The 14,015-nt window shown below is 49.3% G+C and overlaps 1 protein-coding gene across 2 annotated transcripts in view; it reads right to left on the reverse strand.

Moving 5' to 3' along the window:
- Positions 1–14,015, reverse strand: part of INPP5D (inositol polyphosphate-5-phosphatase D) — a 105,072-nt gene that overhangs the window by 22,141 nt on the left and 68,916 nt on the right. Inside the window, exons 4-7 of one of the 2 annotated variants that reach the window (XM_019503752.1) lie at positions 10,170–10,338; positions 8,637–8,777; positions 1,250–1,337; positions 90–170 (exon numbers count right to left, since the gene is read on the reverse strand). In XM_019503752.1, coding sequence (XP_019359297.1) covers positions 90–170; positions 1,250–1,337; positions 8,637–8,777; positions 10,170–10,338 — 479 coding nt within the window. Of the gene's footprint in view, positions 1–89; positions 171–1,249; positions 1,338–8,636; positions 8,778–9,182; positions 9,270–10,169; positions 10,339–14,015 lie in introns of those variants that run through there. The other variant, XM_019503753.1, reaches the window with a different exon arrangement.

A 14,015-nucleotide genomic window follows, 5' to 3' on the forward strand; every position in this document is an offset into this window, starting at 1 on the left:
GGGTGTTTGCTGATAATGAAAGGAGTATATATGTAATGCCAAAAGGAGGTGAAGAAGAATGCAAGAGTACAAGAGTTATAAATCACTACCTTGTCTTCAATGGAGGACAGCAAAGAAATCAGCTGATTGAGCTTCAGTACAACATTGACTGGACTGGCTTCACCAAGCAACTGGTAACCAGGGCATAAAAGAAGAGAGAGATGCAAGAGTTCTGAATCCAAAGACCCAGGATAGAAGCTGTGTTCATCTCCCAGGCACTCCTGGCAGAAGGAGCAGCAAGGTTTATGTAGCCTCTGCCTAACCCATTGCTTCTCAATCTTTTCAGCCACAAGGCACACCTCATCAGACTCAAGGTACCCCACCATTTATTTTGTGAACTGAACAGCACCCATTTTAAAAACTAATGTATTTATTAGAGTACTTACCTCCTTACAGAGAGGCCAGGCAGTGTGTGCAGAGGAGCAGACACACAAAGCTGCCCTTATCTACTTTTCTCCTCACGCATGGAGCCAGAACCTCCCCTTATCTGCTTATATCCTCACACCTCACTTATCTCCTCACACTTTCTACAACACCTTTCAAAAGATCTGGTGGCTCTCTAATGGTGCCCTAACACCATGGATGAGAATCACAGGCCTAATCCCACACAGGTTGCACAGAATTTGACTGAGCATGCAACAGTGATGGGTTGATAGATGGACAGATTTGCAGACCTGGAACATGATGAAGTGGGGGCTGGGCATGTAGGGGAGTTGAACTGCTGACAGAAAGACACATTTGTATGTCCATGTTGAATATGCAGATAGTGTGGGCTTATGGTTTTCAGATCTACAGGCAGGATTCAGTTGGACATGTGATTGAGGTGAATGGATGGAAAAGATTTGTCAGGGAAAAAAGGTGGAGTTAAACTGATGAAAAGATTAATTCGAGCTTGTAGGCCACAGGGGGAGGGAGGCTGCATAAACAAAAGACCTGGGACACTTCGCTGCACTCTCCTTCCGAGACAGGGAGCAGCAGAAGGCAGAGAGAACTGTGGGTTAGTTGAAAACGTGGTTATGTAACACACCGTGTGCCCTGCATACTGCAGCCAGAAACAGGCTAAAGAGAACAGAGGTGTTAACTGATCATCCAAATCCCAGCGGTTGCTGCAGTGCAACAAGCACAAAAAATCCCTCCTCCCCATCCTCAGTGCTGGATGGACAATCTCATTCCTCCTTATCCTCCATCCCCCACTTGCAGCAGGACTTACCTGTGGCCGCTGATGGAGACCTGGGTGCAGCTGCTGGTCAAACACCTTCTGTATGGACTCCAGGGAAGGAAGAGTTCGTGATGCCTCGCTGAGAATACAAAGACAGGCCAGAGGTCAAAGGGTACTGCAGGTTCTGTGCAGGGAAGCTGGTGCCGGGTTGCATTGGTCAATGATAGGAAGCAAAGCAGGTTAATGAGCTGAAACAATTAATGCTGTGCAAGTCAGTACTGAGTCAATCAGGTCAGTGCTAACACTGAAAAATCATCACAGCAGGGTGAGTATATGACAGTAAGCACAACCAGCATCAGCTCCTTTTAATAAGCCTCGCTCCAGCTGCTGAAGTGGAGGTAGTCAGTGAGGGAGGAAATGCATTTTATATTTTCCAATAAATGCATCAAAGGGGGTTGTGACACAGAGGGTGTGAATGAATTGGCCTTTGGTCTCCTGCATTCAAATCTGGGATAAGTTACCAGTGAAATCCATTTAGCAATCCTAAATTTAGTCACAGGGGATGACTGCCTAGCACAAAGCCATTGTACGACTTTGGTTCAAATGACTCTCTCTGCTAATTACATGGCTTATTACAAGAAATGAAGCCAGGTCCTGCAGGTCAGAACCAAGGTGAACTTGGAGAACAAAGCTGAGAAGTTTGCATAGTGCCTAATCAGCAGCCAGTGCAAACTTTCCAAAGTGTGAATGTTTGAGTGTCTCCGTTCAGTTCACTGGAAAAGGTGCTCTACAGTGTGCCAAAGGGTCTCTGAAAATCAGACTAATTAATTTATTGATTTAAATGCCTAAGGTAGGAACCCAAATTTGGAATTCCAGCCTGTCTTGTCCAAGGTCACATGGGAGTACATGGCGGAGCTGGCAGCCCAGACCCCCTGGGGCAGGGGTCAGCAATGTTTTTGGCCGGAGTGCCAAGAATATCCCAACCTCAACCAATGCCTCCACTTGGCATGCCGGGGAAGATGGCAGGGAGTGGCGAAGGGTCCAATCCTCACTACTGGCAGCAGGTGCATGTGAACCTCCAGAAGGATAGTGGGGGAGGTGCCAGGATTGTGCTGCCTTGACCCCTTCCCTGCCGCGCACCCCAACATATGTGTGCAAGCTGCAAACAGCTGCATCAGTGTCTGGAGCCCTGGTCCGGCTCCGTGGCCAGTGATGGCGGCACACACACCTCAGCGTACACAGCAGGGAAGGGTTAGGGTGGCCACTGACACATCCCCCACAATACAGGACATCCCTTTGGTGGGGAGGGGACATGAACCCCTGGCCTCCTCAGCCAATCAGCAATAAGGGGCAGGGCCACCACAAAAGGCCACCTCTCTCCCTCCCTCCTTGGCTGGTTCTGACCCCGGCTCCTCCTGGCTGTGCACTGCCCAACCCCTAGGCACAGCCAATAGAATCGTGAGGACAAATGACTGACACGTATTTCCACCAATTAACTAAAAAACAGGCCTTTTTGTAGTCCATTCTTTACTGAGAAATTGACAGGAGATAAAATGTTTAAAAACAGGACGGTTCACTATAAAACAGGACCAAAGGCCACCCTACGAAGGGGCCAGGGCAGTGCAACTCTGGCTGTCCTCTGCCATTGGCCTGTAGGCACACATGCCCCTGCCACAAGCAACAAGCTGGACAGGGACTCTGCAGACCTCAGTACTAGGGCTCTGGACCCCGGTGCAGCTGTTTGTAGCCTCCCAGCTGCCTGCCACAGCCAGCCCAGGCTCTGGGCAGCCTCCCAGCCATCTGCTGTCAGCAGCCTAGGCCCTGAGGCTGGTGGCAGCTGCCCAGAGCCCAGGCTGGCTGTGGTGTGCAGAGCAAAATGGCTTCACATGCCATGCTTTGGCACACATGCCACGGGTTGCTGACTCCTGCCCTGGGGCCTGTCTCTGAATTTGGATCTGATTCTAAAGCTCAGGACTCCCACTGGCTTCAGTGGACTTTGAGTCAGGCCCTGTAAGAAGACATTAAGGGTGTAAACAGAAGAGCAGGTACCTGCTGTAACTCAGAGTGCTTTGAAAGAACCGTTCTGAATCACAGTGATTCCTCGGACCAAACAGAAGTTCACTGTTTGTTCCAGCGGGAAGGGGAAACTATCGATTCCAGGGGGAAGGCGACTGCGTGCGCTTGGAGCTGATACTGGAGCTGTGGAGCCCGGCACAACTGTTTGCACTCTGCCCGCTGCTTGCTGCAGCTGCCCAAAGCCCAGGCTGGCTACAAACAGCTGCACTGGGCTCCGGAGCCCAGTCACCAGCTCTGTGCTGGGAGCGGGGGAGAGACCGGGGCTGCATTGCCTCAGGCCCCTCCTGCACTGCCCGCTCCAAGGCGCAGGTACATGCGCTGGTACAGAGCTGATGCCTGGGCTCCAGAGTCCAACACAGCTGTTTGCAGCCTCCTGTCTGCAGCCTGGCTCCAGCAGCTACCCAGAGCCGGGGTAGCTGCTGACAGCCACAGAGCCTGGGCTAGGGGGCAAGGAGCACAAGCAGGGCATTGTGCCATGTACCCCCTGCCTTCATTTTGTTTTTCTGGCATGCCGGGACTCCGGCACCTTCCAAGGTAGGCATTGTGGGGGTTTTCAGCAGTCCAGCCAAAAAACATCACCTATCCCTGTGGTAGAACAATAGGGCTAACAAGGCAATTAGCAACTAGCCCAGGCAGTCACTTGACCAGAAGTAGGCACAGCCCTGGGAATACATAAACTTGGGGTTTGGCTGGCATGCCAGGCCAGCCCTTGCTGCAGGGTCAGGAGCTCCTGCCCAGGAGAAGTACCCAGGGGCACTGGTCAGACCACTTTGCTGCTTGCAGGAAGCCTTAGGCTCAAGCTCACAAGGAGCCAGGCTGGGAGGTTTGCTGGCCCAACAGTGAAAGAAGATTTGCCCTCATAAAGGAGCAGAGGGCTGCTTCCATTGTTTGGTTATGTTACAGTCCAGGGGCTTATGATTTACCTTACTGTTTTTACCAGCCACAGGCAGGCTCAAGCAGTTATTGAGCCCAGAGCAGGCAGAGAGGGAGGGCACAGCCACATGGGAGCCAGGGGCCTAGTGCCAGAAAGGCTGCAGCCACATGGGCCTGAGGCCTGGCATACAGGGGCCAGGGGCCTGGTGACGGAAGGGACAAACAGAGCTAGAGCCTCAAAGCGAGGTCCAATTCAGTGAGCCCAGGGTAGAAGGCCTAGCTAGATTAAAGGGGCAGAGGCCAAGGGGGCCGAAGCCCCACAGAGGGAACAAAATTACTATAACACCTGCAAAGCATGGGGCATGGTACAAGGGAGTATTTGGAGCCATGCAATTAGCCCATGAGGCTTTGGGCACAGTTGATTATAGAGGCCCAACCAGGGGCCTGGGTGCAGACCGAGTGCAGGGTCCAGCTGAACTGAGGCCATGCAAAGGCTTGGGGGCAGCCTCCCTATTCATTTAGATTTCTATCAAGGCCTGGCAGGAGAGACAGGAGGGCACCCTTGGGGCACAGCAGGGCACAGTCATGGTCACAGAGCTACCAGGGGTGTCACAGCCACCCCTGGACCCTGATGTGTTGCATGTGGGGAGAGATTCAGATACAGAAACCACATGAAAACAATGATGGTGCCTCTGCTCTGATGATAAAGGGCAACACAGCCAGTACAGCTCACAGAAAAGCCACCTGTCTGGACCCATTCAGAATGCGTTTCTGGTGCCATCTCTAAAATTTCTCTGTGCAGAAGCCATGTTATCTAGCATACCCATCCAGATGGGGAAAAGACATCTACAGACATTCACTCTTGACAAAACCACCGGGTAGTTTCAATTGCATTCACCACCCCTTTTGTCTTTTCTCCCTAAACTTTGATGTGAAGGAAATTTCATACAGAGTCGTTGTCACAGGAAGCTTTACAAACACTTTTGTCCGGGTATATTTGCTTAAGCATTGGTGTCCGAAATGCTTGAGCAGCCACCTTGAAAGCCCCATGCCCCTATCCAATCAACCAGCAGAAACGATACCATGTAACTTAGTGACCAGGAACCTAGAAGTTTGCTAAGTGAAGATCAGAAACAAGTCACTGCTGCAGGGTGCTTCAGTAACACAGCGACTGAAACAGATTCACATGAAACTTTGGAGGAATTCTGAACAGTGAACGAATCCACATGCATTTCTGGGTCATGGCCTTGGCTGCATTGATACAAAGATCTGCTACAGCCAGTTTCCCCAGTCCCTTGAGAATCCCTCTCACTAGGGCAATCTGTGGGAGACGTGCAGCCATACAGTCCTTCTATTAGAAACTCCACACGCACCAGCTTCTGACTCAGAAGCCATGGCTTGTGTATCTGCACGCTAACAGTATCTGGCTATTGGAATTAATCCTGGGAACAGCTGGTGCATTTAAAAGGTGCATTTAGGTTGCTCTAATCTGCAGCAAGGAACTGGCCCTTTTCTGAACAACTTGCGGGGAACAGTCCTCTGCATTCCCAGTGTGATTCTCCTCAATTCCAGTAAGTATCCCCTCAACCTTGCTTGCATTGGGAGTCACAGCTTACTCACCCAAATAGTCACCCAAATAGTCAAGCCTCAGCCAACAAATATACAAGGAAAATTCTCAGCCTTTGCACTGAGTGCTGTATCTTCACTTACTGACAGTAGTTATTCAAAAAGCCACCCCTAGTGCACATGGGAATAAAAGAGGCTGGAGCCTTAGACACCATGCAGCCAAAGATGGTAGATTAGTGTCAATCTACTAAAACACCTGCAGTTTCTTTCAACCTTTCCCTAGCATTGCAGAAATATGAAAAGAAATGGGATCTGGTGAGAAAAAGAGAACACAGATGCCTGCGACAGCCTGAGAACCAGCTGCAGATTTCTGGCTGAATCCTTTAGTGAAGCTGGAAAGGAAGCTGAGGTGAATAAATACTAAATTTAGGAAATGCCACTGAATAATTATATTTCAGCAGCTTGTAGGGGAATATAGTCAAAGCTTTAAGCAACCTCAGAGATTAAAAGGGGCGACAAAGCAATTCAGCATCTAAGTATCTGAAAAGTAGCAAACTACAGTGTGACAGTGGGGTTCCCTGGTCAGAAAGTGCACACTGCTAAGCAAATATGAGGCACAGGAAAAGGTTCATTAATGGTGACTGATACTGACACCCAAGACAGGAGAAAACCTCAAGTTTCTGGGAGCTCCCAAGAGAATTGAGAAGAAAAAAATCACCCAGAATTATTCTGAGATCGTTTCTGCACAGTTTAGGAGGAAACTTGTGTGGAATATATCAAATTCACTCCATTTTCAAACAAGCAAGTCCATTCAATGCAGGGGTGCAACCGTGCACCCAGGGCAGCTGCCACGTGACTTCCAGTTGCCATGACTACTCCCTATGTGATTGTGCAGCAGTGGTGGCAACTGTTCCTTTCTACCACGCCTCTCCCCCTCCCAAGTTAATGCCCAGGGCGGCTGCCCCAGTAATGCCACTGATTTAACTGGCCAGTTTTTAGAAGCCTTCTGCACCTGAGCACCACAAAATGTTTTCACACCCAGCAATCGATCCAAAAATCACTGAGGTCAGGGCTGACTTCACTGGACTGTGGATCAGGCCCCCCCTCTGTAAGAAAGAATTCTGTGTTTGCATATGGCAAATTGCACATTCATAGGATTACTCATCTACAGGCTGTGTGGTTTTGACCTTGAAAAACACTGTATTCAGTGCAGCTCACCTATTGCATAGGGCTTTGACAACTCAGCCTAGTTAAACCAATTAAGATAAGAACAGAATATTCCATGAAGATAGGTAGTTGTAAAAAAGGGTAGTGAGAAGGGAAAACATCTTATTTTCCAATTCCATTGTCTTCAGTGAACTTTCACCTGTAGAAAACTTGGCCTGGAAATATTTCAAGGGAAGCTGGAAATATAAAAACAGAGTTGATGCCTGAGAAAATTAGATATCCACAGGATTTCTTTTTCTTAGACCGTGTAATTCCCTCTAAGGGGAATTAGCAATATTAAAAGATAGATAAAATGGTAAGAATAACAAGATGCATAGCATGCTCCTTCTGGAGAAAGTGAGTTTGCCCACCCTTAAAACAACAGGTTAGGCCTATTTGAGAGGCAAGAATTTAATAGGTGATATCTTTGATTGAACCAACGTAGGCTAGTAGCATGGTTGGGATAGACTCAGGACAAGCTTTCAGATGCAAGTGCATTTTTCTTCAGGTCTGAGGAAAAAGCAGGCACAGCAAGAAGTAAAAACAGTCCACAGGGCTGTGAAATTGGAGAAAAAAAAGATATTCCTAGCCAGCAGACAAAAAAGGTAGCTTGATTAGTGGGAGATCAAGACCGTTCAACAAGCAAGGGGATCATTATCATCTGAGGTGTGAAGAAAGATTTACAGGAATATGGTTGACTAGCCAACTGCCCTTCAAGAATGACTGGGAGGGGTAACGGAGTGGCGCCACTCAACATCCCACACTGCCGCTGGTCTGCCTCTGGCCCCGTGGGCCCCCCCACACCCCTGGAGGGGCTGATGCTTTGTCTCAGCTGGCCCCATCACTAATTAATTGCAAAGGCTAATTGATTTATTTCAAGTGGGTGAGAAAAGGGCAGAGGGAGCTGCAGGACTGCAGTGTTGAGGAAGCGGCAGTGTTGGCAGAAGGGCTATCATTTTAACTCAAGTGGCCCCATCCCCACCATCCTGGCCCATGCAGCCAATTGGCGAACGCCATTTGGATAAAACTGTTACAGAGAGGCTCCTGCTTCAAATCAGGTGGGCTCACCCCTGTCCAGGAGGGGGGGACATGGCCAACCCTTGGATGTGGTGGCGAGGCACGCGCTGCGCCAACACTCCATGCCGCTGTCTCCAAAGAGAAGTGGGTGCTCAGTCCCGAGTGACGTGGCAGTGCTGTCCCCACCGGTTCCCTCTGCCTCCAAGAAGTGACTGCGCCGCCATGACTGTGGGGACTGGGGACTGAGGTGCTGGAGCACGTTGCTGGCCTCGCCCTCCCGCTCTGTCCCAACTGTCATGTCAGCGCTCCCATCTGTGCAGAGCACTCTGATTGCTTGTTTCACTAAGCATTGTGACTGGTTGCCGAGACAACCAATCAGAGTGCAAATAAAGCATTACTGACAGACAGACTAATGCTTTTATAATATTAGAAGAATTATAGTGAGCGATGAAAAGTCAATATCTGTGCTTAGTTCTTGGTTCCTAGTGTCCAGCCAGCTTATGAATTTTGTTTGCTGTATGGGAAGACCTAGCTCCTGTCCTTTGACACTACAGGACTTATGATGCTTTCTGTACCATGCAGAAAATGCACAGTAGATTCACTGTGCTGGAAGTAGCAGGTTCACAGTTCAAGTGGCACCATTTAAGACTGAGGTGCCAGGACACTGTGTTAGCATTTCTGGAAGCGAGACTTTTGTTACCTGAACAGCCCTTTGCAGATGGCTGTGAGCAACTTCTTCAGCTGTGGGAGGCTGCAGGAGCCTGTCTGCACCATTTCCAAGTCACTGGTAATGTGAACCCGCAAGTAATCCTGGATGAGCTTCAGGTGCTCTTCAGAGACACTGTAAAAGAGACAAGTAGCAATTAGTGCATCTGCTTCCTGCCTGCTACCCCCTACTGCCCAGCAGCTATTTTTTCTGACATGGGAATCTCCACAGCTTGTTCAGACACAACCTCATTTCCAGTGCTGAGCCGCTGTCCCCTTCCTTCCTTCTTCAGTGCAAATCTGGAACCCTTAGACTGAGCATGTGGAGCCCCTACAGACAGGCAGACTGCTGAGCTCCCAGCCCATGTTGCCTTCATGGAAGAAAGAAGGGGCTGCGAGGCCTGCAGCTTGCAGTGGAGGTTGTAAAATAGCTGTGGAAGTGGGAGAAAGTGGATTTGCTGCTCTCAAAGGGTGGGGGTGCTGGGGAAGGGCTGAGAACCTGCAGTCGCTGAGCACTGGGGAAGCATGGACCATTTCTCACCCGTCCATGGCTAGCTCTTTCACTGATGCTCCTGCCTTCCACAAAGCTCAGCAGAAACTGAAAGCAGAGGGTTGGACTGGAAGCCAGCTTGCTCTTTCCCTAGACAGGAGGTGGGTGGGGTCTAGCACCCGGGGCTGTGACCAGGGATGAGGTAGAAGGAATGATTGGCGGCTTATCCCTCAAAAAATGCAGAAAGCTCTGACAGGCTGCTCTTTCCCCATCCAGAGGCCGAGTACTGCAGGCAGCCAGTCAAAACACACTTTTTTCACCTTTTCACCTACCCAGCCTGCCAGCCCCGCAGCCAGGCCACTCTTCTACCTCCCTAGCAGACACCCAGCCTAACTAACCATGTTCACTGCCACTTGCTATGACCAGCCCTGTTCTGGCGTGTGTACAGGACTCCTGTCTCCAGCTTCCTCTAATGCTTGAATGGGTGTCCAGGTGCAACACAGCTACTGTACATGACAAATGCAAACAATGGTGCAGTTATATGGGGCAGGGCTACACTGGGGTAAATCAGTTAGGCTCCATTTAAATCATTGGAGAAATGCCGATTTGCTCTGGTTAAGAAGCAAGCTTGGGATTGCTGATACGATCACTGGGCACACCACTAACATTCTAGGCTTTTTTAGATTTTACCTGGCCATATGACAGAAAATCTCTCTGTTGGGGAGGTCAGAACATTGTTTTACATTTCAAGAAAGTCTTTCTTTCAGAGTATAGAGCAAGCATAACCTTCAAGAAGAGCCACTGGATTTTGGGTCTGATTCTGTCCTCCCATCAGTGTAAAGTAAAAGCAAGCTCAAAAATAGGCCCCATGCCTTTGTTCCCTGACAGGGGAATCAGTGAGAATGCACATTCCTCCCTTCCCAAAGGCAGCGCTTCACACACTTCAGGGATGCATCTAGAATTGATTCTCTTCTAATTATTGCCTTTCCAGAGAGAGAGTGTGAGAGGAGCGGGGAGGGAGACAACTCCCAAGCTCACCTGCTGGTGTCCTGGTATTGCAGTCGCTGAAGGAGTGTCTCAGAAAGGGACATCTTGCTAACTTCTGGCCTGGAGCTCTCATTCAGAGGAGAAACTTCCTTTGTCTCACTTGGTGGTAGGACCACAAGGAAATTCCGTGGGGGTAACAGAGGTGGGGTAGGTACAGGGTCTGGTGCAAAAAAAGAGAAACAGAGGGATTTTGGCAAGATGGCAGGACCGCCTGTTCTTGCATACAGATCCGTGGCAGGTTCTGGCAGTGAAGAATTGATCTGTACTAATAGGCCTTCAGTTTCAGAGCTGAAAAGTTCTGACTTCACAAACCTAAGTTAGGATATCAGTAAGGGTTTAAGCCTGCTCCCACAGGAGTCAATGGCATTGCCTACCATACCAAGGCCTGTAAGCAGTAACTCTGTGCTGTGCCAGTGGCTTGGTATGTAGCCTTCTCCTTGGTATTTAACTGGTACAAAGCTGCTACAAAGATTAATTGGTTCATGTTTGTGCAACTCTGAAAATAGACGTGCTACATAAGCACATCATTACAACTGCGAGTAATATAGTAGTAACAACAGCAGCACCCCTGGCCCTGCTGGTGCCCCACCCCCTGCCCCTCCAGCCCCCGAGCAGCAGCAACAACAGGAGTTCAGTGTGATATAACTGGGACCAGAAGATACAGGGGGATGGAGATGTAGGTTGCCATATCCTGAGAGAGCCAACCAGCCAAATTAAACTTCAGCTCACAAAAAGATGTTGAACCCAACAGATGAAGTGGGTTTAGCAGTTTCCATCCTAGCCAGCAAATTGTTCATAACAAAAGCGTGCAGTAATTTGACATGATTATCAGTTTCTACAGACACAGAAATCTAGTATTCTTTGTTCCTACATCTTTATTGCTGGTAGCATGTAAGGAAAGGCATGTTGGAGGGAGAACAAAGAGGCTGCAAAATTAAAAGAAGGAAATGGCTAGAATAAGCAATTATGCACAGAGAAAGGAAATCACACTAGATCTAACCTGCAAATGAATCCCTTTCCACTTAATTCACTCCGTGACTTGAGCACATGCCCTGATCATAGAAACATTCTATGTATTAACCACCTAAACCTCTTTCTCCCATTTTAAGCCTCCAAAGTCATGCCTCTCAGTTCTGTCACAATCCCTATTTGGTAGGAAGTGATTTTAATCCAACAGTGTTCACCCTTGTTAAAACATTTCCCCTTCACTTTGCAATGCCCATAGTACTTGGCTTGCTCAGTTGTTCTTAAAAAAGGAGTAAGAGTTATTTCTCCTATGAAAACAGGTCTACAGCTCCTGTGTAGCTTGTGACTCACAGAACCAGGGCAATAATGAGTGGCAGCTTGTCTGATTGGTCCTGATATCAGGCAGGGAAGACAGGGATAAATATACAACATTAGAGAAAAACCTTATCCATTAACATTAAATGAAACCCAAATGGCTAATAGTCATAGTCCTTAGCAAACCAGCCCAGGGTAGCTATCATCTAGCCCAGCCTATTGCAAAGGAAGACTCACCCAGGGCTGCCATCTGGGGACTCTATTGCTGATGCCAGCCAAAAGTGCCCCCAAAAGAGGAAGACCTATGCCCACAAACAATAAAACACCCTTGAGTAGTCCCCAAACCTCCAAACTTGCATATTAATGAGGGTATGCAAAGAAGGAATACATAGTTACCATACATAACCACAGCTGAACCTACACAACATAGGCAGGGTTACCTCAAGGATGTGCAAAGTACAGAAATACACACAGCTAAGAACTACAACTAATAATTATTTTAATCATCCTCAGAAGCCTTCTATATGTGATCATACACTGAAACATCAACACTGTTAACCACGGCAGTAGTTATCTGGAGCAGAAATTTCCCTCTCCCAGTCCCGCAGCTATATCCAAGCTGCACTGCCCCCTTCTCTAGTTTGCCCAGGGTCAGATAACTACTGGATACGTAAGGCAAGTAGCTGCTAAAGGCAACAAGATATGCCAGCAAGATATCCCCCTACATGGCTGGAGGGGAGGTGGCTAGAGGCTCTTGTGGGCTACAAAGCCGTGACAGAGAGTCAGTCCTCTTCAGGGCTCTGAGCTTTTGCTCACACGCAATGGGGTGCTGCTCTGCTCTGCTCCGTCTGTCCATCAACACTTCTTGCATCCAGCCTCATTCTCACAATGGATCTTTGATCAAGTTCATGCTTTCTTAGTTGTTTTTAAGGACAGCTCCTTTCTTTCTCTTTTTTTTTAAAAGGGAAAATAATTCACAAGAAATTTTGTAAAAATTTTTTCATTTCAATTTCCTAGAAAAGAGAGCTGGAAAAGACCTCAAGAAGTCATGTAGTCTTCACGACTGCCTTGGGTCCGCAATCAACTATATTTAAACCAATCCTGACAAATGCTTGCCTAACCTGCTCTCAAATGCTTCCTGTTGGTATGTCTGCAACCTCCCTAAATAAACTATTCCAGTGTTTCACTCTCCTTAACAGTTACAGAATTCTCTAATGTCTAACCAAAAGCTCACTTGGTGCAGTACAAGCCTATATTTTTCCTCCTGTCCTAAGTGAAGAAGAGTTTTGAACTTTTCTCTAGGGAGTCACACCTTTGGAAGGCTGTTGTCCTCCCTTGCTCTTCTCTTCTCCAGAGGAGACAAACCTGCTTCTCTCAATCTTTCCTCATAGGTCATTTTTTCTAGACCTTTGATAACCTGATTGTTCTCCTCTGGACTGTTTCCAGCTGTTTCACATCTTTTCTGAAATATCATATCCCACACTAAACAGAGTATTCCAGCTGAGGCCTCAGTGTTGCTGAGAATGAAAGAACTTCATCTCTTACATATGATACACTTGCTCATCCATCACCAGGGATCCTGATTTTCTCTGATAAAAAATCACAAATTCTCTGATAAAAAAATTCTCAAATTCTCCAACTGAAAACCCCAAATCCGTGATTAAAATGAAAGGCCACTATATATATTGGTATCAGTTGAACACAATGTTTTTGCTCACAGAACACAGGCCCAGCCCCCACCTCCAGCCCTACTGATGCCCCTCACACCCCACCACAACCCCCCCAGTCCTGCCAGAGGGGGCCCCCAGCTGCCAGGGCTATGGGGCCAGGGACTTGGGTCCACAGCCCCCTGCCCCCTGTAGCAGCGCCTGAGCCCTGGCCATCACCCTAAGGAGGTGGCGGATGCTGCAATGAAGCAGTGTGCAGCCCAGCTCCCCAAGCTTGCTGCTTGCTGCCTGTCTGCTGTGGGCTTGGGTAGGGGGTGTGGCTGGCTCCCTGCTGCTGTGTGCACTCAGGGAGAGGGGCAGGGTAACCCATGCCCCACCCCCCATCTGTGCACAGGGTGGGGGTGGGTATAGACTTCCCACTTCAGGCTTGGGCTCCCTGCCCTGCTGCCGTGCCCCAGGGCCTCTCCAGCCTGGTGGGTGCGACCCAGTGTGGCAGGGCTGTGCAGGGAAGCTCCTTGCTGCTGCGAGTTCCACAGTGCCCTGGAGAGGCATCCCCTGCCTGTGCAGCAGCAGCAAGGGGTACAACCCCACGCTGCCACCCCTGCTGCTGCTGCACAGGCAAGGGACACATCACCGGGGCAGTGTGGAGCTTGCAGCAGCAAGGAGCTTCCCTGCACAGCCCCGCTCTGCCCTGCTGCACCAAGTCACACCCTCTGGGCTGTGGGAGCCCTGGGGGAGGGCAGCAGGGCAGGGACCCCAAGCCTGCAGCGGGCAGCCTGCGCACACCCCCACCCTGCACACAGACCTGGAGGGCACAGGTTCACCCTGCCCTCCCAGGACTGCGTGCAGTGGCGAGGAGCTGGCCCTGCCCCCGGACAAACTGCCCCCG

The sequence above is a fragment of the Gavialis gangeticus genome, unplaced genomic scaffold (assembly GCF_001723915.1).
Source record: "Gavialis gangeticus isolate Ggan-Ray unplaced genomic scaffold, GavGan_comp1, whole genome shotgun sequence".
NCBI lineage: Eukaryota > Metazoa > Chordata > Crocodylia > Gavialidae > Gavialis > Gavialis gangeticus.